The following is a 26,025-nucleotide window of genomic DNA, read 5'->3' as shown; positions in this document are numbered from 1 at the left end:
CTCAATAATTTTTTATTTAACGCTAACTGAATGAATTTTTCTTTTAACGTCCGACACTACTAAAATTTATCAAAAAATACCACAACATTCTCGCAAAGAGTACACTGACTTCAACCCGAGTTAAACACGAATGTTTTAGGGTTCAGCTGGTCGACTACATTTTTCGGATAGTTTCTTCCATTGTTTAGGGCCATGTGGTATGCACAACAGCTTAGTCGTTCTATCGCACGGTAAAATCGACCGGTAAAAATTAAAATAATATTAAATTATTATTATTTAAATTTCCATTTTTGAATGGTAACATCTATGTCTTACAACCAGAGGTTTCAGGTTCGAGTCCAGAACAGGCATGCCGTTTTTCACACGCTACAAAATTCATTCATCAGTAACTGTTATTGGGCATTAGCTTCTTGTTGTTGTTTTTTATATAAATAAATAAACTGTTATTACAATTAATTTTGGGTCCTTAGCTCCATTCACTTTAAGAAAGTAGTATTTTTTAAATAAAAAATAAACTAAGGATAATAAAATGATTAGCAGCAATGAAAGCCACATTTTAAGATAGATAAATAAATCTTTTATTCATATTGGTATGTAATTATAAATTTTAGACCAAAATTGAGTAGATATGCTAAGGAAACCCACCGGGTTGGTCTAGTGGTTAACGCGTCTTCCCAAATCAGCTGATTTGGAGGTCCAGAGTTACAGCGTTCAAGTCCTAGTAAAACCAGATATTTTTACACGGATTTGAATACTAGATCGTGGATACCGGTGTTCTTTGGTGGTTGGGTTAACCACACATCTCAGGAATGGAAAATGTACAAGACTACACTTCATTTACACTCATACATATCATCCTCATTCATCCTCTGAAGAATTATCTAAACGGTAGTTGCCGGAGGCTAAACAGGAAAAAAAAAGAAAGAAAAAGATATGCTAAGGAACATGTATGGGGATATGCTAAGGAACATGTATGGGAAACCCTGGTAAAACCTTGATCAGGGCTGTACCATAAAATAAACTCTTAATTATAAAAAAATAAAAAACAGTTAAAGTTCTCATTAATAAATTATAATAATTTTAAATATACGAAAATAATAAAGGACATATGTGAATATACTAGATAAACAAAATAATACCAATTTTCAAGTTCCAGTGAAAATTAATTGACATTATATTTATTTATACGTGGAGAAAAAAGGTTCAGAGAAAATGTAACGTATTTCTATTAGTGTAATTTTAATTCTGCAAAAATAAAATCTTCTAATTTTATTTTAAATAAATCGGTGGAAAAATATTTTTAACAGATTGGTAATTAAGAAAAGAATTAAAAAATAAATAAAAAAGATTAAAAATAAAACGGTAAGGAAAGTAAAGTAAAATGAGGGCCTTTTTCATTCACTCGAATAATATTCTGCATCACGCAAAGCTAAAGCTCTTGTATAGTTTGATAGAGATGGTTATTACTGTTTTACAAATAAATAATTGTTTTTTTCTTCTTAATGAAGATGTTAAGTTAGATTTTTTTTTTTCAATTTACTAAATACATGTCCATTCTTCTGGGTTTTTAATGGATACAAAAATATGATCTGTAACCCTATTATGATATATTGTAACCCTATATTATGATGTAGTAATTCTAGTCGAGAATAAAAAGGATTTAGAAGAAACAATGAACGGCATAGATGAAGTCCTACGCAAGAACTATCGCATGAAAATAAACAAGAACAAAACAAAAGTAATGAAATGTAGTAGAAATAACAAAGATGGACCGCTGAATGTGAAAATAGGAGGAGAAAAGATTATGGAGGTAGAAGAATTTTGTTATTTGGGAAGTAGAACTACTAAAGATGGACGAAGCAGGAGCGATATAAAATGCCGAATAGCACAAGCGAAACGAGCCTTCAGTAAGAAATATAATTTGTTTACATCAAAAATTAATTTAAATGTCAGGAAAAGATTTTTGAAAGTATATGTTTGAAGTGTCGCTTTATATGGAAGTGAAACTTGGACGATCGGAGTATCTGAGAAGAAAAGATTAGAAGCTTTTGAAAATGCGGTGCTATAGGAGAATGTTAAAAATCAGACGGGTGAATAAAGTAACAAATGAAGAGGTATTGCGACAAATAGATGAAGAAAGAAACATTTGGAAAAATATAGTTAAAAGAAGAGACAGACTTATAGGCCACATAATAAGGCATCCTGGAATAGTCGCTTTAATATTGGAAGGACAGGTAGAAGGAAAAAATTGTGTAGGCAGGCCACGTTTGGAATATGTAAAACAAATTGTTAGGGATGTAGGATGTAGAGGGTATACTGAAATGAAACGACTAGCACTAGATAGGGAATCTTGGAGAGCTGCATCAAACCAGTCAAATGACTGAAGACAAAAAAAACAAAAAAACACTATTATGACATGCTTAACATTATACTAAGACACTTCAAAGTGAAAACGATATGGTTTGATTTTGTTTAGATGAAATCAACTTAATTGAGTTTATCCTCCGTATGAATTTATCACATTGTAACAAGATAAACAAAAATTTTACGCTTCAACAAACAAAAATACTAGAACTATTGTTTATGGGAATACAATTAGTATTCCCATAACAGTACAATTCCCGTTGTACTGTTAACAACAGTACAATGAAACTGAGAAGAATAATGGAGCATACAATTCACCCTTACTTAGACCTATAAGTTACAGTTCCATCATAGAATGATTTTACAATTTCTAACATAATACTTTCCGATTCTTTAAATTAATTATGTTTAGTTGTAGACACAAGACACAGTATCATCTGCAAACAAAGTAGTGATGAATATTGATATTTTGAGGTGAACTAAAGAGATTTTATGTGAACACTTTTTTTTGGTATCCCACATTTTACATTTTGGAGCAAGGACTTACTTTGTATATGACTTTTTAGTAACAAAAAGTGGAATATTAACTGCTCATTTACTTTGAACAATTTTAAGGTATAAGTTAAGCTTCTCTCTTAAGCTATATCAGCTTCTCTGATATCAAACAAAGTTTATTTCTTTAGTAAGAAATACTGAAGTAAATCAAATGTTTTATACTGAGATTTACAAAAAACTGAAAAGGATTTTTTCTTATCTGTTATTTAAAATGTTCTAAAATTTGAGTAATAGCTGTCAGTAAACCAATTTTAACCAAAAACTGTCCTCTGAATGTTTGTCTGTATGTTAATGTCTTTGAGATATTTTAAAGTTTATTTTGCTTTTGTTTTTCAAATACTTTTTAAAATATGGAAATAATAACAAATTTGTTTATAATTTTGTGAATCTAGTTTAGATTGTTATAGAAAGAAACAACCATTAAAGTCTTAAGGCAGCTGGGAAATTGTTGAAAAATGTATTAATTAAATTCATAAGCAAGACAGTATTAGTATATATGACTTCTTTTAAAACACCGGTAAAGTTTTCTTCTATAAATGATAAAAACAACTGTGATGATTATGGATTAATTCAAAATAAAACAATGCTAATCATAATTTTTAACAGTGCTATTGATAGATACAGCTATTGTTAGCTGTACATTTTAATACAGCAATCAATAATTATACTCTAAAAATTATTTATAATTTTACAATCTTTTGCTTTAAATAAGAGTTTTAAAATTTAATGGTCACAAAATTAGAAAGCATAAGAATATCCAAAGTAATTAGATCATTGATTCCTAAAGTGTTCCAGGTGGACCCCCAGGGGTCCACGAAAATTCATCTGGTTTCGATAGTGAAGAACTAAAATGTTGGCTTGACTTTGCGTATCAATCTAGGCAGATAATGTTTTGAGAAGCTCAGCGACTAACTTACAATTACAAGGGGACAGTCACAATTTAATAAAAACAAAGGGTGTAATTTCAGCTTTTCTTGGAAAATTGAAATTTATGAAGCAAAATATTAGTCGGCGCGTATTTTCCCAGTTTTCAAACTTGTCACAGGTAGAATGCCTTGATGAGGATATTCAGACATACGTTCAACATTTAATCGCCCTGCATGATGACTTCAAAATCAGATTTGAAGATATTCTGACGATGGAAATACCACGACGGATCATAAATCCATTTGATGAACGGAAGTGGAGAACGTGATATTACAAGAGGAGCTACTCGAGGTTAACACTAATGAGGAGCTGAAGGTGAAATTTAAAAGAGGGTATCAAACATTTTGGCTGCAGGCAGAAATACCAGAAAAATATCCTGGACTGTGGGGAATTGCGAGAAAGCTTTTGATAGCGTTTCCCTCGTCATATCTTGTCGAAAAAAGTTTTAGTGTCGTTACAAACTTTTATAAAAAAAAAGGAGCAGATTCAATATCACAGAACGGGGAGATTAGCGCTTATTCCTAACAAACTGAAGCCAAATATTGATAATTTGCTGTCAGTCCATCAAGTACATCCCTCCCATTAAAATTGTAACTATTTTGTGATTGTCATTGTAGAAGTTACATTACGTTATTAATGTTTAATTTTAATTATGTTACGACAATTTTATTATATTACATTGCAATATGATAATAATAATAATTAATAGCGTAATGATTACATATTTGAATAAATGCAACACAAAAAAATATACTATTTTTCTTTTGCTTTTTACCACTCTGAATGGGAAGGTTTCTAAATAAAATAAGTGAGAAAAGATTGCTTTCTTGTGCTATGAGTAGATGTCAAAAATGTAAAGTTGGATGGAAGCATTTTTTTTGATCGGCCAACTTTACTTTTTTGACATCCACTCACAGCACAGTCGATCAAAAATTAACCGATCAATTCTCACTTTTTTTTCGGAAGCTGTTAGTTCGTGGAACTCAGCCGTAACGCAAATTTTCATAGTTAGATCTAATCTTCACATTTTCCGTCGACTGGAAATATGGTAGAAATGTAGCTGCAGGGGGTCCACCGGAACCAGCAAAATTTTGAAAGTGGTTTATGAGAAAAATAAGTTTGGGAACCTCTGACTTAGACCAAGTTGTATAATTAAAAAGGTTTGCGTGTACAACAGTTTTCAGCAGTACCACTTCGATTGTACGTATTCATATTTTGGTTTTTAGATAATAATTTTCTCCATTTATAATGTATATTTTTCATTTCATATCCAAAAAAATAAATGTATGGCTTAACTCTATTTGGGCATAGGCTCGTTGTTATCGGAGAGAGAGATAATAAGTAGGTCTAAATTATAGGTGTATATTTTTACATATTATTGTTACAACCTCAGAAGTGACTTCACGTAAGGTGAGGGGAATGAGCTGGATGAATGAAAGATAAGAAAATATTAGACCCTTGGCAAGAATTAAACCAGAAACCATCTGATCTTCAATTCAGTATCTACACTGACCGACCAGCCATACAAATATTATTCAGTACGAGGTCTGTAAATAAAGTAGAGACTAATTTTTTTTGACAACCAAAGTGGCAACACTGTAAAGTTACTGGTAAAAATATGGTTATATGAACAGCTGATTTATATTAGGTATTAATATTTTTAGTTTATTGTTGCCACGACAGACGTAAACAAACGTTTCGTTAAACGAGATTTTGTGAGTTACAAAAATGAGTGATACTAATTATGAGCAATGTTCTGCGATCAAGTTTTGTGTTAAACTCGGTGAGAATGCTACTAAAACTTTTTCAAAATTGAAAAAGACGTATGGATAAAACGCTCTGTCACGAGCCCAAGTTTTCAGGTAGTGTAAAGCATTTTCAGACGGTCGGAAATCAGTTGCGAACGATCCACGCTCTGGAAGACCGTTAACGTCAAAAAGCGACGACAATGTTGAGCAAATCAGAGACTTGATACGGTACGACCGGCGATTAACTGTCAGAATGGTTGCAGAACAATTGAATTTGAACCGTACTACAGTCATCAAATTTTGACAAACGAATTGGATATGAAAAACGTTTGTGCAAAATTAGTCCCAAAAAAATTCACTGTTGAACAGAAAAACAACAGGGTGAAAGTGGTCCTGCGATCTTCTACGGCGAATTGAAACCGATTCTGATTTTCTAAAAAATGTTATTACCAGTAATGAATCTTGCATATTTGGCTACAACTTAGAAACAAAACGCCAGAGCAAGGAGTGGCATACTTCAAAATCACAACGTCCCAAAAAAGCAAAAATCAGCAAATCAGAACCACGCTAATTTGTTTCTTCGATAGTAACGGCATTGTCCATAAGGAGTTTTGCCTGCAGGAAAAACTGTAAATCAATATGTTTACCGAGGAATTTTTTAAATACTGCGGAAAAGAGTTGCTCGCGTGAGACGCTGGATGTTGCATCATGATAATGCACCTTGTCACACTGCACTCTTAATTAATGAGTTTTAGGCAAAGAAAAACATTCCCTGTAATTTGTCAACCACTTTATTCACCGGACTTGAGTCCGTGCGACTTTTTCCTGTTCCCGACTTTAAAAAAACACCTCAAAAGACACCATTTTGGAACAGAATAAAACATAAAAAAATGTAACCGACCATCTGAAGGATATTCCGGTTTCTGAATTCCAACACTGCTATGAAGAGTGGGAACCCGTTTGAACCGTTGTGTGGCTTCCAAGGGAACCATTTCGAAAGTGATAAAGTCCATGTATATTAAAGTATTTCTGAACCAACCTTATACTTTATTTACAGACCTCGTATTCCGCACATCAAAATAAGATATATAATGTTTATATAAAAATAGATCCAAAAAAAATTCAAATGTCTATCTGTTTCAATTTTTTTTGGAAATTCTTATTTCAAAAATAGATCGAGATATTTTATAAAATTAAAAAAATATTTAAACCAACATTTTCTGTGAAATAAACAGTTACAAAAGTTTTTAAGTAAAATTAATTTTAAAATTACAACCGTGTAATTCACATATCATTGAAAAATACTTCTTAAAAAGTAAAAATATATTTTATCGGCTAAAATCTTAAGCATATTATTTTAGACAAAACGATACAACGAACAATATTACTCTCCCTAATTAATCATAGTTCAAAAAAAAACTACACACATAAACATATAACTCATACTAATTAATACAATATTGACCAGTTATACTTGAATCAAACTGTTTCCTATTTCATTACAGAATTAATTTTCATTAGAAATTCACATTCATTTTTCTTTTATGTTTCCTTCATTCAAAATTCCAGCATTCTTTTCATTCTCTCCACTTTTGTGGCTTCACCAAAGCAGATCCTACTTTGTCTGAACATTTGTAAGAGTTCTTCTACTTTTATTGCATGCTTCTAACATTGAATTTTTCCAACCTGTTTATAATGCAATATTTAAGCTCCATAAAACACATTAATTTTATTTACTACCTAATAGTTTTAATATTTTTTTTAATTAATTAGTTTGTGTAAAATTTAAGTAACAGATTAAAAAACTATAAAATTAACTTTCTGAAATTGTCTTGCCCTCAACGGGAGCATATATATAATTAATATATATATATATATATATATATATATATATATATATATTAATATATATATATATATATATGTGTGTGTGTGTGTGTGTGTATGTGTGTGTGTGTGTGTGTGTGTGTGTGTGTGTGTGTGTGTGTGTGTGTGTGTGTGTGTGTGTGTCTTACTGTTAGACAATAAACGCTTGCGAACGACCAAATTGAATTAATTTATAACAGAATCAAACTATATTGTTTCACTTTGAAAAGACTTAATAAAAATGTAAGATGTCATTTTTCTATGTTTATTTTTGGTACTACGAGTATACTTCGATCTGAAATATAATATTTTTAGGCACCTTTAAAAGGTCAGAAAAGTTCTCAAGGTACAATAATGTTCTATAAAATCATTGTTTAGCATTCATAAATATTGTGTAGATAGACAAGCATTTAATATATAAAAAATACAAATATTTACACTAATATAATATTATTATTAGATTTTACATTAATAATATTAATAACAAAATTAATAAATTATAACATACATATGTAAAAAATTTAGATATATCTGTGAATTTATTCTTTCACACAAAAACTACTCCACTGACTGACTGGGCTTAAATTTCCCATGTACATATTTTTTATATCTGGAAAGAACATAGGACTTGCTGTTTAAAGATTTTGGCCGTTTTAATGGCCTGCAATAACAAATGGTTTAAGTTCCTTTTCGATATTCAATTTTACGATGGCCAAATCGTCCGTCAAATCGAATTCGAAAACCACCTACAGTATTTAAAATTAAAATTTCTACAAAAAAGGTCTGTATGTCTTTTTCGATATCTCTTCCGGTTATCGATAAAAGTTAAAAGTGCGATGGTGTATGACGCGGCGATTCAACGAACACAGCCACTATCACTTATTGTTCTAACGACGCGACTGGCGCACCTGCCTCCGGTTGCTGGACTAAAACACGTAAAATAAAAATAAGTAAAAAATGGAAAACGTAGTACGGTCACCTCCTCGTGGTGGTTGTTGAATAATGCTAAGAACCGTGCAAAATAACTTGTTATCAGTCCTTCGTACGGGTTTTTTTTTTTTTGTCTTCAGTCATTTGACTGGTTTGATGCAGCTCTCCAAGATTCCCTATCTGGTGCTAGTCGTTTCATTTCAGTATACCCTCTACATCCTACATCCCTAACAATTTGTTTTACATATTCCAAACGTGGCCTGCCTACACAATTTTTTCCTTCTACCTGTCCTTCCAATATTAAAGCGACTATTCCAGGATGCCTTAGTATGTGGCCTATAAGTCTGTCTCTTCTTTTAACTATATTTTTCCAAATGCTTCTTTCTTCATCTATTTGGCGCAATACCGCTTCATTTGTCACTTTATCCACCCATCTGATTTTTAACATTCTCCTATAGCACCACATTTCAAAAGCTTCTAATCTTTTCTTCTCAGATACTCCGATCGTCCAAGTTTCACTTCCATATAAAGCGACACTTTCAAAAATCTTTTCCTGACATTTAAATTAATTTTTTATGTAAACAAATTATATTTCTTACTGAAGACTCGTTTAGCTTGTGCTATTCGGCATTTTATATCGCTCCTGCTTCGTCCATCTTTAGTAATTCTACTTCCCAAATAACAAAATTCTTCTACCTCCGTAATCTTTTCTCCTCCTATTTTCACATTCAGTGGTCCATGTTTGTTATTTCTACTACATTTCATTACTTTTGTTTTGTTCTTGTTTATTTTCATGCGATAGTTCTTGCGTAGGACTTCATCTATGCCGTTCATTGTTTCTTCAAAATCCTTTTTACGTACGGGTAACCAGCAATATCTACTATTTTTAAGATGGGGCTGACTATTCTGAGACCCGTATACTTCAGGTCATTCAAAGTTTCGACTCCTGGTTATTATGGAGTTAAGTACTAAAAACTAAGTCTTGATCGGAAACTAATTAAAATTTTATTGTCTTTACAGTGATGCGCAAATGACAGTTCTATTGGATTTAGGATTTTCTGAGGAGATACTCATAACGGCGGTAGTTTTGCAAGGGGACCCTTGTCATTTAACTTGTTATGTCTGATAGAATTAACTTTTGATCCAAAAGCGCCTCTGGTGCCTGATAACCCTAAAATTAATTTACGTTATACTCTACTGTGTTTTTGGTTTTTTTTTTTTTTGGTAACTCATTATCGGTCAACCTCAGGAAGAAATTTTTCATATTTAAAGAATATTGTTACTTTAATTTACTTAAAGTTAATACCCAAAAGATTAAAACAATATACTGTTCGTACAAAAATTTTAGTAAAGAAATTTCGTATATTTTTTGTAAATACCGTATTTATTCGAGTACCCCCCGCACTTTTTTTCTTGGAATTGGAGAGAAAAAATAAGGGTGCGGGGCTTACTTGAAACATAGCCTTTAGCCAGGTTAATTTATGTAAAGTAAACGTTTTCATAGAAGTACCTAAATTCAATCAAATAAATATAGTTACATTAGGCTTTCGTTTATCAATACCGGATGCCGCTTATACAGAATACATCCTTAATTATTAACATCCTGTTCATATTATCGATAGGAACGAAGTTACGGTAATTTTATAAAACTGATTTATTCTGTATAGGGTGCATCCGGCTCTAATGACACTACAGTTACAGTATTAGTTACTCATCGTCGTCTTGTCTATTCGCCGTAGTCATTGTACTGTTTGTATATGTGGACGGTTATGTGCATTTTATCTGTTTAGTTTATCTTGTAAAGTTTAATACATAGATTTATTTTAATTACGGCATTAAAATGAGTACAAAAGAACAGCGTCTACGATCTTCTTTTACAGTAAATGAAAAACTGCGCGTTATAGAAGATGCTGAAAAAATTGTAAATCGGGCGGCAGAAAGAAAATTTGACGTAGATGAAAGCTGCATTCGAGACTGGCGTAAGAAGAAACAACTTCTGGTGAAAGGCACCGGTAATAAACGGGCTTTTCGTGGCTTAGAACCAAAATACACAGACATAGAAAAAAAATTGTTTGTTATGGAAAAAGGGAAATGCGGTTATGCTGTCACGACAGAAATGTGTCAATCATATGCTCGTGAAATCGCTAAATCATTGAATAAAGTTGATTTTAAAGCAAGCCGTGGATGGATAACACGATTTTTTGCACGAAATGATTTGTCAATAAGACGAAAGACGACCGTTTCTCAACGACTTCCAGCCGCTTATGAACAAAAAATATTACATTTTCACAAATACATAATAAATCTTAGAAAAGATAAAGGCATTTGCCTTCTCAAATAGGAAACGCTGGTCAAACCCCCGTATATTTTGAAATGCCATTTGACAAAACCGTAAACAAAAAAGGTGAAAAAATTGTTTATGATTCGCACTGATGGTAATGAAAAGCAAAGGTGTAGTGTTATGCTTTGCATTACTTCTGATGGATCGAAATTACCTCCGTACATTGTTTTTAAAAGAAAAACTCTTCCTACCGTACAGGTAAATAGAGTTATTATCAGAGCACAGGAATCAGGTTGGATGGGCGAAACCTTAATTTTAGATCGGATCAGGTGTGTATGGCAAAAGCGATCAGGAGATTTAATTAATAAAATAAATACCGGTATGCTAGTAATGGATAGTTATCGGGGGCATACGACTGATAAAGTGAAAGACATTTTAAAAAAGGGTATGACAGACCAAGTAATAATTCCAGGCCGATTGACATCTCTATTGCAACTACTAGATGTCTGCATTAATAAACCGCTCAAATCTGCATTAAAACAACTGTACAGTAAATGGATGGCTGATGAAAATTTCTTTCTCACATCTACAGGAAGAATCAAACCCCCAGATTTTAACCAGATTTGTATTTGGATAAAAGATGGTTGGGAAGGTATTTCCACAGAATTAGTAAGGAAAAGTTTTAAAAATGCGGAATATCCAATGAACATGATGGTAGTGACGACGACCACCTTTGGCAGAGCGACGTGGAGACTACCGGTAACTGTTCTACAGACATTGACAGTGACAATTAAAAATTTTTTTTTTTTGTCTTCAGTCATTTGACTGGTTTGATGCAGCTCTCCAAGATTCCCTATCTAGTGCTAGTCGTTTCATTTCAGTAAAAATAAAAATAATAAAAAAATAATAAAATCCCATATTAAAAAGTGTATTGAAATGATCCTTTTCAACATGATACTTTCTTTTCGTTTTACTGGCCTACTGATTCTGAACTAAACTAGTACTTATGGTAATTAATTACTAAAGTAATATTAATATTGTAATTTAAATGAACAAACTAAATGCTTTACTTTCTGAATATTTTTGTATTTACGTTTTTTTTTATGATATCTGTTGCACTTTAAAATACCGTATATACTTGGTTATTTTTTTTAGATTTTCGGTCCGGAAAATCAAGGTGTGGGGCTTATTCGGTGGTGGGGGGTACTCGAATAAATACAGTATTTTGAATGATGTGATTAAGTCAAAATACCTGTCAGTGAGAACCTGAAAAAGGCTTTCTGTAGTAGCTTAATATAGAGCTTTCTATAATAATGGAATAGAAAAACTAGTGATATCTTACGATAAATATTTAAATTTAAATACTAAATAATTTCTGCTATTGCTTAAATGCTTAAATTCTAAATATATTTAGACATTTTTTCTCCACGTTACATACAAATACTGTTTAACTATTATATGCTTTTTAATTTATTATTGCGTTACATTTTTTAAGTTTTGAAATCTTATTTATAAGACCAGGATTTACAGTAATTACAGCCTGAGTGAATTTATGATAACCTACATTAGTTTAGTAAATAAAGGTTTTTACACATGTACAGAAAATAAATATAAGTTGAATGTAAAATAAATGATAATAATGTATTTGATGTACTTCCATACAGTTGAAATTAAATTTTTAATACTTTGCAAAAGACGATCTTTAGAAATTTTCTCTAATTTATAAGACAAGGAAATATTGTTTTGATGAGAAAATATTTATAACTAAAGTGATATAGAAAATATCTTATTATTTGTAAATAAGTATGACAATATTTCAGTGCCAAACCGATCATGTTCAAACTAAAATTCACAGAAAACCTTCACTAATGACAGCACAGTTCACAGTATACGATGAAAAACTTAACGTACTTTAAAGAATTATTTAAAAATTAATACAGTACTGCACACTATTGATCAGCTGTTGTAATTTTATTGCCTACTTTAAAATAACAATTTTTCAAATAATTTATTGCATTTCTTTCATTAATAAAACGATTAATTATTGTCTAAGTAATTTTCATTTATTTATTTTTATTTTACAATTGACCAATTTTTAACAAAAATTAAATTATTATTCATTAAATTTTGTTTTAATAAATTTTTCAGATCACCAAAAAAGAATTTGGTTTTGTTTACATTACATAACTACTTTTCTGATAAAGGTAGTAAAGTACTAAATAAAGTTAAAATTTTTCTTATTTTCCTTTGTTTTGTTCAACTTACCTTACACCATTTTGCTCAGAATTAAATTCTCTACAAGTTTTGTTTAAAAGTTTCATGTATTTATGTGTTTTAACAAAGTTATTGTATGTCAAATATAAAAAAAAACAGGATCTCTTATCCTAATTTATTGGTTTTCACCCCAGATTTCAAAAAAAAAACTACTGCAGATATGGTTATGGAACCTATTGTATATTTTCAGGTCAAAAGCTGCAAGAAATCACTAATTCTGTCCTTAATTAATGTAAAAATTTCAGAATGACCTCATTCAACCAGGGTAGTAGAAATCTGAGCTAAATCACTGCTAGCCATAACCCACTAATGAAGCAGTGTAGAACATATATTTACATGAACGTTTTTCATTACTTTGACGACTAAAATAGGTTATGAAACTCCTGGGAAAACTTTGTGATACCGCTCTACATTAAAAAATTATTTTTCTGACTGCTCTGTCTATTATTAGTATTATTATTACTAATAACCACAACTATTTCTAAATTATTTTCAATATTTATAATTTGTACTAATTAAAAATCTGATATTCTTCCAAATTAAATAATTTTGAATTTTCATTTTTTTTTTAGCATCTAATATTTTATGAGAAAAATTGTTTGAATAATCAGTTCAATTTGTTTACCAATATATATGTTTATTATTGGAATCTAATACATTTTATTTTTCATATTCCTCTTAAATTAAATTAATTTTTAATTTTCTCTTAACCTTAAATTTCTATACACATCTGCATTATAAAAGTTACGCCTTTCCTATCCTGCTCTCAGAGTGATGCACCAAATATTAAACTATTTTCCAAGCAGCTATCACTCTCTATTTCAACTTTATATCCATCTTAAGTCATAAACATCTTTTTTCCTTGTACCAAGGGACATTAGCAATTCTGGCCTTTAGAACATTCAGGCAATAGTTAATTTACTTTCAAGACACAGAAATGGATTTACTTGTTTTAATTTTTCTTCATCTACTAATATTATTTTTTTATTATTAAATATTTTTAACATGATTATTTTGATATTATGCATTATCATAACATAATCCCTTAACTGTTATTTGCATTTCATTTAGCACAAATTAAAGTTTTTTGTCAGTCAATACAGTCATAATCATCTGCCAATCTTACACAGGGTATTTTTTTATCTTCTAAATTTATTTAAACATGGTTTTGATAAGCAGCATTCCTATCTTACGTTTCTTCCTAAATCAATTCTTTCTGTCCTAGTATTTTGTAATTTCACAGCTGGTTTTTGTTCATGTATGGTTATTTTAGTTCATGTACAGTCTTCCGTCTTTTGAATCCCATTTTTTGCCTATTAAAATATGAAAAGCTTTTTGCTGTTTAAACTTATCAAATGCTTTTTCTAAGTCTTTTCTCCTACTCAATAAATTTTTCTGAATAATTCTGATAAAACTTATTTTACCTCTAGGTTATTTATTTTCTCAGAATTAAATTCTAAACAAATTTTATCATCACATTTTAATTATTTATAACAAACTTAAAAAGTAAATTTTCAACAGATATTCAAATTTCTTGGGTTTTACAATTTTCTCAGAAACTACTGGAAAAACAGTTTTGATAATACATATATATACACATATCTCGTACATATATCAATATATATATATATTTTTTTTTTTTAAATTCTAGGCTAAAATCATACAAAACCATCATCAATACTGCCTTATAATTTGTCTTACAAATTTTAGTACAGTTTTATCTTAACATTGGCAGCATAAATCAGGTCAAAATCTTTTACTCTCATGACTCAAAAACAAAGATTTTCTGGACTTACCAGAAATATTTTACTTTTTGTTTTTACCAGTAAAAATACTATGAAATTATTTAATTTTTAATCAAATACAGAGTGTAAGACACTCTGTATAATTCTAAACACATATAAAACAGTTTTTACATAAATGAATTTCATGAAAATTTGATAATTTTACATATACAATTTTTTTTAATTTAATTTTTATGTTTTGTTCTATTTTTCTTAACTCAATCCATCGTATTATATTTTATTTTTGACTAAGAATTAGTAAGTAGTATTCAAACCAAATGAATTGTTGTAATGTAATTAACTGATGTAAACATCAGTAATTGATACCTGAAAAAATACTGGGGTATCCTATAGTTATTCTCATTATCTGTTGAATAACAGTAGAAATAATATAAAAGACTTACTTCATCAACTGTGCCACAAACACATAATTTGTGTAGTTTGATTTTGGAACAAAGTATACTGGCATTCCAACTGCGACTTCTTTTTCTCTGATATGGTCATTGGAATTGAACCGTACACAATATAGAGGTTCAATAACTGGACCGAATACATCAAAGACTTGTCCTAATGGTTTGTTACATTCCAAAAATAATACAGTGTCCAAGTCTAACGCTGGTAAGTCTTTCAAGCCCTGAACAACAACTGTAAAATAAATCATTAAATTAAAAAAAAACATAATACTGTCATCAATGTTTGTAATATCAAGCATTACTTGGTATAAAATGTACCTACTGACATTTACAGATTCCTGTAATATGCACTTTTAAAAAAACTCATAATAATAAACTGAATTTCATCTGAATAAAGAAAGCAAATGTAATTCTAACATGTTACTTCGATATGCATTGAATATGGAAACTGAAAATTCCCTGAAATTCTTAAATAAGAAAGAGCAGTTCCAGTACAAATAAAATTTAAAATTTGAAAGGACAACCAAATAAAAACATTACTATATTTTTTATTCTCAGTTTATTAATTATGTCACCTTAAAAACAATACATCAAGACGTTGACAGTTACAGTATTTGTATGATGAGGTATGTGAAAACTTAAAAAAATATTGAAAGTTATAAAAAACCTGAATTCAAATTAATGGAACAAGACATAAAACAAATAATTAACACCACAAACAAATATTTCATCTAACAATTGCACTCCCTACAACTATACAGAGCGTTTCATAATGTTCTTAGGAGTTACAAAAATTCAGTACAAAAAAAAAGTATTTCACTTACCTAAATGAAAGTTGTACGAGGTGATGCAAACAGTTTTTGTTAAAATCTATAAATGTTCAATATGTGCTCTTCTGGTGACACGGCACACAACAACACGAAAGTCTAGCTCTAGCCAAACTCGTTCTAACATGTCATTTTTGATAAAGTTGATTGCATTGATTATGCGATCATTTAGCTCAGCGATTTTGAGCGGCATTGGTGGGATAAACACATTATCTTTCACGTAACCCCAGAGAAAGAAATCACATAGTGTGAGGTCTGATGATCTTGGTGGCCACAGCATAATGTGTTGGTCTTCCTCAGACGCACATCCTACCCAGCGCCGAGGTAATGGTGTGTTAGGGTACTCTGTCGAACCTCTTTATGAAAATGGGCAGGACAACCATCTAGCTGGAAAATGAAGTTGTTGAGTAGCTGAGGCATAAGCCATAATTGTAACATATCCAGGTATATCATGCCAGTTACTGTCGTTTCCATAAAAAAAGAACAGCCCATACACTGCCTCACGAGAGATCGCACAAAAAACGTTTACTTTCAGAGAATCCCGAATGTGTTCCACATAAGTGTGTGAGTTTTCAGTTCCCCAAACTGTGACAAGACACATAGTTCATAATGTTCCCCACAATAAATAATAGTTCATAATGTTCTCCACATTATGACGGTTTACTTTGCCGCTAACATGAAAAGTAGCTTCATCGCTGAAAATTATCTTGTTTAGAAAACCTTCATCTAACAACATCTTTTCCTGTAACTATAACAAAAATCGAGCCTGCGTGTTTTATCTTCATCAGAAAGACGCTGGATTAATTGAAGATGGTACGGTTTGCATAATAAGCGTTTACGGAGAACTCTCCACACTGTTGTTTTCGGAATTCCTAATTCTCTGCCTGCAGCCGCAGTCGATTTTGACAGGCTGCGAATGAAACTTGCATGCACACATTCAACATTGACTTCTGAGGTTGATGGACGACCAGTTGATTTTTGCTTGCACAAGCAACCAGTTTCACTGAATTGTTTATACCATGCACGAACTGAATTGTCACTTGGTGGCTCCTTATGAAATTTCAACCGAAACGCACGTTGCACAGAAATTACTGACTTTGACAAGTGAAATTCTAACAAACAAAACGACTTCTCGCTTCCCGTGGCAGCCATTTTCTCTACTGTCGACACCTAGCAAGCAAATGGTTTACTAACTGCCTAGTATATGTAGAAAAAACTATTTGAAGTACTCTTTTGTACAGTACTTGTTTTATTCTTATGAGTGAAATACTTTTTTGTTAATGAATTTTCGAAACTCCGAAGAACATTATGAAACGCCCTGTATTAAAAGCATGACTTAAAATACCCGAACAAGACACATTAATTAGACTCATTAACTACAGTACAACCTCTATACACAAATTATCTAGATAAATGGACGGAACTATTACATCACATTTAACAACCAAAACAACACATATATACTGTTACATACAAATACAACTAACTTTGAAAAGAATCAACAAAATTAAGGACGCACACAATTCACTCAAATTCATACTTGCATCTTTTGATGTAACCAATCCCTACTCCAACATAGCTATATAAGAAACCATCAACATATTAGCTAACTCACTAAAAATCAGAACACAGCTTCAGGAGACATATCTGAAATCATAATTCAACAAAGCCATAAAAGAACAAAAGTACTTCACATATATCAATAAATAACACTCAGCTGGCCTATAAATGAGTTTATTCAATTCTACTTTCCAAGCTGAAATGCTTTTACAATTCGAAAACACTCCCTTATTATGCACATAGCAAATATTATATTGTCGCTGCTATGACATCTTATGATATAATATTGTATATGATGAAATCATATTTTGTACTAAGGGAATATAGATACTATATAAAATATTTCTCTTGTCCGTAACCAAATTAACTTCAATTCATATTTTTCATAGAATAAGAACAAAAAAAAAAAACATCTTAATGACCTAATGAAATCGAAATTAGATTAAACATTTTAAAAATATGAAAACTCACTATAACTTCACACTTACAATACAAATAGCTGATCTATACAGCAAGTATATGAAGTTGTCTTAGCCATGTAACATGACCCACCCACATTTCTATACATGTGCTTTTAAAAATACAAACAAAAAAAAATTAAAAAAGTACCCAAGACAGAAAATACATAAACTTTAATATATTAATATACATCAACAAACTAGCCATACAAGATTACCAACATTTTTAGGAAAGGTTACTGTTATTTTTTAAAAAGTAATGCAAAAAAAAATTATATAATAAACTAACGAAACACACTGAGAAATATATACCAACCAATTAAACTGTAGTGTCACATTAAACACTGTAACATTCTGGATGCTGCTTATTGACTTACAGGTAAAAGGAATGTACATACACAGCACACAGCAGAATCAATTTTTGCAAATCATCTCAATGAAATAGTTTGTATAAATAAACATTAAACAATGCAAATAAATTTTATACTTAACAAAAAGAGATCAAACTCTCAACACACTAATTTTAACTAAAACATCATACTAAATGAGCTAATACGATATAAATATAATACATTATTCAACCATAGAGACTTTGTGACTTTTAAAGATAGGTGTCACTAACAACAGTGGTATCAGAAACTACATCGAAGTTCCAATATTTATTATGTTGAAATCACTTCTACATACTTGATTTAGGTATCGATTTCTTCAATTATCTTTTTTATTGAATCATCTGCTGAAGATACAGACATAAGTATCTATAAGTATAATGGTTTGCTTGGATTTTTTTTTTTTTTTAATTTTCTCATTCTTATTTATGATGGTATACATACTGCTAACCCACCGGGTTGGTCTAGTGGTGAACGCGTCTTCCCAAATCAGCTGATTTGGAAGTCGAGAGTTCCAGCATTCAAGTCCTAGTAAAGCCAGCTATTTTTACACGGACTTGAATACTAGATCGTGGATACAGGTGTTCTTTGGTGGTTGGGTTTCAATTAACCACACATCTCAGGTATGGTCAAACTGAGAATGTACAAGACTACACACACTTCATTCACACTCATATATATCATCCTCTGAAGTATTATCTAAACGGTAGTTACCGGAGGCTAAACAGGAAAAAAAAGGAAAAAGGTATACATACCGCTTTACATTGCTCATTATCCCCATTCTACACTTTGATTATTTTTGTCTTAATAATCCTATTATTTCTTAATAAAAAAAATCCTACATCCTACTCATGTTGCTTACATAGGATCTAAATTTTTGACTAGGATCTACTTTGGTTGCTGTCAATTCAATGTCTAGTAACACTGAGGAGAAATGTTTATTTTTAATTTTAAATGAATAAGTCTACATATCTTATAACCATATCTCATTGGAGACAGGAAAATGCTAAAATTGTAAAAATACCATAATCAGCCCTTAAGAAATTACAGAACCACTACTAGTTGAAGTAATGGTAGGTAATGTTCCCTGCTGGTAATCCAGTAAGTTAAAAGACTGACATCCTTCATTACAATTTGATTTTTTTAAAATACAAATACCCTTACATGTTAAATTGATTTATTATTCATTTAATAAACATTCCACTTTATTATTTTTGGTTTTTGTTTAACAGCTGTATTTGTTTTACAAAGGGAAACAATTTTCCAAAATTAAAGTTTGCTACAACGAAATCTCCCTCTATGAATCATGAGACCTATGGTGAGGGGGCATGAGTACTCAATGATACAAAGTAGCTGGACCGAAGGTACAGCCATATCGGAAAGGTATCTGTTGAGAGCCAGATTACGGAATGATTCCTGAAAGAGGGCAGCAGCTTTCAGTACTTGTTAAGGGTGTAGGTCAGGAGGACTTAAACGGCCATGGCAATGGAAAACTATAGCTGCTTTTTTTCAAAGAAAATATAACTCTCTATAGTAACAAAGATGGAGGCGCCTTCCTTGGTAATATATTCTGGAGTTAAACTAGTCCCCCGTTTGGAACCGAGTGGGAACTACTAAGGAAGAGGTCACCAGAAAATTAAAAAATAACATTCTATGAGTCAGAGCATGAAATGTTAGAAGTCTACAAAGGTAGGTAGGTTACAAAATTTAAAGAGGGAAATTGATAGATTAAATGTAGATGTAGTAGGAATTAGCAAGGTTCGGTGGAGAATGACTTTTGGTCAGGTGATTTTAAAATAACTAACACAGCTTAAAATAAAGGACAGGCAGGAGTAGGTTTCATAAAGAACAAGAAGATAGGGAAGAGACTAGAGTATTTCAAAATGCATTGCGACAGAATCATTGTAATAAGGATAAAATCAAAATGTAAGCTGACAACGACTGTTACTGTTTATATGCCTACAAGTGCCCATAATGATGATGAGGTAGAGTATGTATATGAAGAAAATGACAAAGCAATTAAACACATAAAAGGGGATGAAAATTTAATATAGCTGGAGATTGGAATGCAAATATAGCTGGAGATTGGAAAAGGCAAGAAAGAAAATATGAATATTGGCTGGGCACAAGGAATGAAAGAGGGGACCGACTTATAGAGTTTTGAACAAAGTATAATTTAGTAGCTACAACATCCAGTTTAAAAATCATAATGGAAGAATATACACATGGAAAAAGCCAGGTGATACAGCAAGGTATCAGATAGATGATATCATGGTTAAACCAAGATTTAGAAATCAACTCATTGACTGCAAAGCTTACTGTAGAGCAGGCATTGATAGTGACCACAATTTAGTGACAATGAAATGTAGATGAGGGTTTAAAAACCTGAAGAAAAGATGTCAGATTAATTGGTGGAATTTAGAGAAACTTGAGGAAGAGTTTCAATAACGTAGACTGGAATAAAATATTCAGCACTTCAAAAAAATTAGGGTTCAAGTATAGAGATAGAAGAACAATTGCTAACATTTACAGGAACCAACAGCAACAGTAATAATTGAAGAACATAAGAAAGAAGCCGTAATAAAAAAGGGAGTCCGACAAGGATGTTCCCTCTCCTCATTACTTTTTAATTTTTACATAGAACTAGCAGTTAATGATATTAAAGGACAATTTAGATCCAGAGTAACAGTACAAGGTGAAAAGATGAAGATGCTACGATTTGTTAATGATATAATAATTCTAGCAGAGAGTAAAAATGATTTAGAAGAAACAATGAACAGCATGGATGAAGTCCTATGCAAGAACTACCACATGAAAATAAACAAGAACAAAACAAAAGTAATGAAATGTAGTAGAAATAATATGGATGAACCACTGAATACAAAAATAGGAAGAGAAAAGATTACGGAGGTAGAAGAATTTTGTTATCTGGGAAGTAGAATTACTAAAGATGGACAAAGCAGGAGTGATATAAAATGCCAAATAGCACAGATGAAACAAGCCTTCATTCACAAATATAATTTGTTTACATCAAAAATTAATTTAAATGTTAGGAAAAGATTTTTGAAAGTATATGTTTGGAGCGTCGCTTTATATGTAAGTGAAACTTGGACGATCGAAGTACCTGAGAAGAAAAGATTAGAAGCTTTTGAAATGTGGTGCTATAGGAGAATATTAAAAATCAGATGGGTAGATAAAGTGACAAATGAAGAGGTGTTGCAACAAATTGATGAAGAAAGAAGAATTTGGAAAAATATAGTTGAAAGAAGAGATAGACTTGTAGGCCACGTATTAGGCGTTCTGGGATAGTCGCTTTAATATTGGAGGGACAGGAGAAGGGAAATATTGTGCAGGCAGGCAACGTTTGGAGTATGTAAAATAAATTGTTAGGGATACAATACATAGGGGGTATACGGAAATGAAACGACTGGCACTAGATAGGAAATCTTGGAGAGCTTCATCAAACTAGTCAAATTACTGAAGACAAAAAAAAAAACAACAAAATATTTCATTTACTATCTGTTCTATCACATAACTGATAGAACACCAAATAATAAATGTAGTATGAATTTGGAAAATTATTCATCCTTCTCAATAAGAGTGTTACTTGCTATTAGTCAATAGAAATAGATAAAAATAGCACTAACAGCTGTTTCATCAAAATTGATAAATAGCAAATCAATAGCAGAGTTATCAAGCTTTATTTCTATGTATGCATTTCTTTGTTCAATTGACTAGTTTGGTCAACCCCCTACTTACATGTTTAAAAAATATCTGGTAGCATTTTTTGAAAATCAGTTAAGTTTACACCGATATAGTTTATATAATTTGCACTGTTATATTTTTCTATTTTCTTTTGGTCAATTTATTTTTATTTGTGGTGGTAAAATGTTTACTTTGAAATTCAAATTTAATAAAGATCCATGATGTCCTTCCAGTAAAACTTACAAAATAAGTTTTACAAAATGGGAAGTTACCAAATTTACCACTACGTAATTCTGCTGAAGTGGTATATTCTGGCTTTTTATACATACATTCCTGATTCTAATGGCAAAACTAATAGTGAAAATTATGAGAATTTTTACAGCACTAGATAGACTGAACAGAACTGAGTAGGGGTCGATTCTCCAGAGAATCTATGGATATGCCAGAGGAATTTCAGGTTAAGAACAAAGGCATCTGAAACTAACTTGCCACCTCCTAGAAACAGTAGCTATATTGAATTTATTATTTTTTTTACAAATACTATTTGGAAACTACTGATTATTAAAACTAATAAATATGCTTATCAATAAATTGAAAAAAAATGTTCAGGGAATTTAAAATTAAAAATCTTTGAAGAAGTACATTTAAATTAAAATTGTTACTTCACTTGAAATCAATACAGAACTAACATAAAAAAAATTATAGATTTTTCACTTCTTTATAATTCTTTTCTGCTATGGCTGCAGACTTCAATTCCATTGCTTCACAAAAAAAAAAACCGGCGAGAGGTTAGCTGGGTTGCAATCCTAATAAGTCACAGTTTTTCTTCAATGCCCTTAACTGATTGATTTTGTATAATCCAAAGATTTATCATTGAATGAAAATATGATGAGAATAGAGAATTGATGTACCTTCATTCAGTACATGCACAAAAAAAATAACACATGAGATTTGGAATAAAAAAAATTGAAAAATGTGCCAGTCAAAGTAGATATGTACTTCATGTCTCACTATAGTAGACTTTTACAAGATGTGACACCACCCATGACAAAAAATAGTGACCAGATTGTTGGCAAAAATACATCCTGATAAAATTTATCATTTATTTATGGGTATTTTTTATGCTACTTTAGTTCTTGCTCAAATCTTGATTGACAGTAAATTATTCACATTGATACTGCAAATAAAAATACACAAAAATTTTCAAAAAAGCAGTACCGAACATGTCCTATACCACCTCCCTCCTTTAATAACAAGAATGTAATATATGGCCCCATAAAAAAAATCATTATTAGTGTCCAAGATGTAAGTGGCTGGGTAGCAAGTTAACCAAACCTGCTACAATTAATTCCAAATTTCAGGTGGCATTTGTAAATAAGGAAAGACACGGAATTGGACTTAACATAATAATATACTCTATAAATCACCAATAACCTCAATTTTATGAACTAAATCATACAGACCTTGGTGACACAAGAGATTTTAGATTATCTTTCTCTTTCAAACATAATAATATTTAACAGTTAATTTTTGTTATTAAATTACAGAGCAGATATACAAGTGAACGAACCAAAGTACAGATAAGTACAATATTGGTGTGCAATGTATATTTTCATTTCAAGGTTATGTTGTAACTGAATACTTAAAAATGTAATATTATCAAACTAAACACAGTAATGATAATTACACATGCATACAAGTCAATAATACTTATATAACATACTCTTTCCTAATACTTCAAAAAGATGAAGGCACTACCAATTCAAATGAAAAGTAACCATATTGTAGTACAGAATACATAATTTCATCTTAAAGTTAATACTAAATGAATAACTGTACTAAATGGTAATATTGTGATTTACATTGGTCCATTTTCCATTTCATAAATCTCACAGGAATATTTTTTTAACTACATACACCTTGCAAGATAAAGGCAGTAGATTAGTTTTTTTAATTTTCAGAATGTTTAATTAAAAATTATTCGACCAAAGTATGCTACTGATATTACTCACCCAATTTATCAACAATGTTTAGAATATTACCCAGCAAAACACACTGATCCTGTGGTACAGAAATGCTTAAATCTTCAATAGGTGGCAGATCTTCCAATGCCAGTTCTCCTTTAGTCATTAAAGATTTTTTTTTTGGTTTCTTTTTAGTTTTTTTGGCTAATCCTGAACTTTCTTTTTTTTACATTTGCAATTAACAAAGAGAAAAGCCCAATTTTTTTATGAAATAAGTTTCAAAATGAGTGAAAATTAACAATCTTACCAGATTTGAACCCAGAACAAACTATGGATTACAAAAGTGATGCTATATTTGATTATGGAATTCAGTGACAAGGCATTTTCTTACTACTGTGACAGATATTAATATGTACCCAAATAATAGATAAGTAAAAAACATTTCACATAAAAGACATATCACATACAAAAAAAATGTTCAAATATATAAATATACAGAAGTATAAGTGTTGCTTAGTCTTACAGTTGTTGCAGTGGGTTATCAGCTGAAACTTTTACCTAAGACTTATTTTCAATAGATTTTAATACTTTTTTCTTACTAATATCTTATAATTATTATTTATTTGAGATAATTTAATTATAAAGGGCAAAGCACAAGCTCAATCTTTATTTTAAATTTAAGCAGAGAAAGGCATCAACTGGCTTTTATAGCTTTTTTGCACACCTTTTTACATTTCCTAAGAGGCTGTTGTACTTAATATTTTTATTTAGCCAAGTTAACCTTTTATTTTTAATTATTTTTCTAATGCAATTATTAATTTATCCCAAGTATGAATAGGCTTAAAACACACAATGCTCAATTCCTTTATGTGTTGTTAGTTCTCCCCTGTTTCATCATCCTCTATTCTTTCTTTCTTTCAGAGGCAGATAACATAGTTAATCTATGACCATATTCACTTCATTTGAGGCAGCACAGTAAAATCTTCCATTAGCTAAATATATTTTTACATTTAATTATATGTACAAACAAATTGACTAACTTTAACAAAATTTGCAAAATGAATTAATATTTCATCATATTTTTTAGGGTTGCTCATATTTACTTAAACACAATGCTTTTTTTCTCAACTTGTTCAGGAAGATGCATTCAATAAAAAAAATTAAGAAAACAAAAACTCAAGCTAATGAAATGTTCAGCAGCATTTGTAATAAAAAAAAATTATAAACATTTCTAATTCTTGCTCCATAACAAAAAGATAGTTTTAACATCTTTTGTAAAAAGTACATAACTGAAATGTCTGATAGCATTTCATTTCTGTAATTAAAATAATAAATATGTTTTACTCCAAAACAAATTTGGTTTTATACAATATTTTAATGTGAAAAACTTAGTGAGCCTACTCAGAAATGCTAATAGAACAGTGAGCAGTACCTACGCAAACCTGGGTAAAACTACTGATAAATAAGGATAAAACAGAAATAATGAAGTATAAGAGGGAAGGTAATAAATAAGATATTAAAATAGTTATAGAAGTTAAAAGAATGAATAAACAAAGGAAGGCATCAAAACCGAACAAATGAAAATGGTTTTCTACTTTCATACAAAAAAAGTTTTTTTAGTGTTGGTTGTCTTTACTCACCTAAAATCACTATTTTCAAAAAAGACAAGCGAAGATGAGCTGTTAGATAATACTGATGACGATGATGATGATGAACTATCATCATCATCTTCTACAGAACAAACTGTCTGACTTACTGTAAAAGCAGTAGATTCATTATTACTGCTTGAACTAACTACATGATTTGTTTCACTTCTACTAAAATCAACAGATTCATCCACCTGGCTGTCATTAATATTGTTAGTGTTAAGACAGGCATCATGAAGCTGATCAACTATTATAACATTATCACTTTCGTTGACATCTTCATTACAAGGTTCTTGGCTCTGAGACATAGCATTGCATTCAGCATCATCATCAC

General features: G+C 30.7%; 1 protein-coding gene and 1 long non-coding RNA gene across 2 annotated transcripts in view; one reads left to right on the top strand and one right to left on the bottom strand.

Moving 5' to 3' along the window:
- The window catches only part of LOC142326291 (uncharacterized), an 84,824-nt gene that overhangs the window by 21,029 nt on the left and 37,770 nt on the right, over positions 1 to 26,025 (top strand). The window lies entirely within an intron of this gene.
- On the bottom strand, positions 15,130 to 24,233 carry LOC142318493 (H/ACA ribonucleoprotein complex non-core subunit NAF1-like). Its single transcript, XM_075355070.1, has 2 exons — positions 24,094 to 24,233; positions 15,130 to 15,374 (listed from the first exon to the last, which is right to left on the bottom strand). Exons 1-2 carry the CDS (start codon positions 24,209 to 24,211, stop codon positions 15,130 to 15,132), a joined length of 363 nt encoding a protein of 120 aa, XP_075211185.1. The 5' UTR covers positions 24,212 to 24,233.

The sequence above is a fragment of the Lycorma delicatula genome, chromosome 1 (genome assembly GCF_047948215.1).
Source record: "Lycorma delicatula isolate Av1 chromosome 1, ASM4794821v1, whole genome shotgun sequence".
Taxonomy (NCBI): domain Eukaryota; kingdom Metazoa; phylum Arthropoda; class Insecta; order Hemiptera; family Fulgoridae; genus Lycorma; species Lycorma delicatula.
The sequence above is the reverse complement of the archived record's forward strand: the minus strand, read 5'-3'. Positions and strand labels throughout refer to the sequence as shown.

Excerpts from the sequence above, each read along its gene's own strand:
- LOC142318493 (XM_075355070.1), bottom strand. The coding sequence starts at position 24,211 with ATGACTAAAGGAGAACTGGCATTGGAAGATCTGCCACCTATTGAAGAT. Across the intron at positions 15,375-24,093 it reads AAACATTGTTGATAAATTGG|TTGTTGTTCAGGGCTTGAAA; the intron begins GTGAGTAATATC and ends TTTATTTTACAG.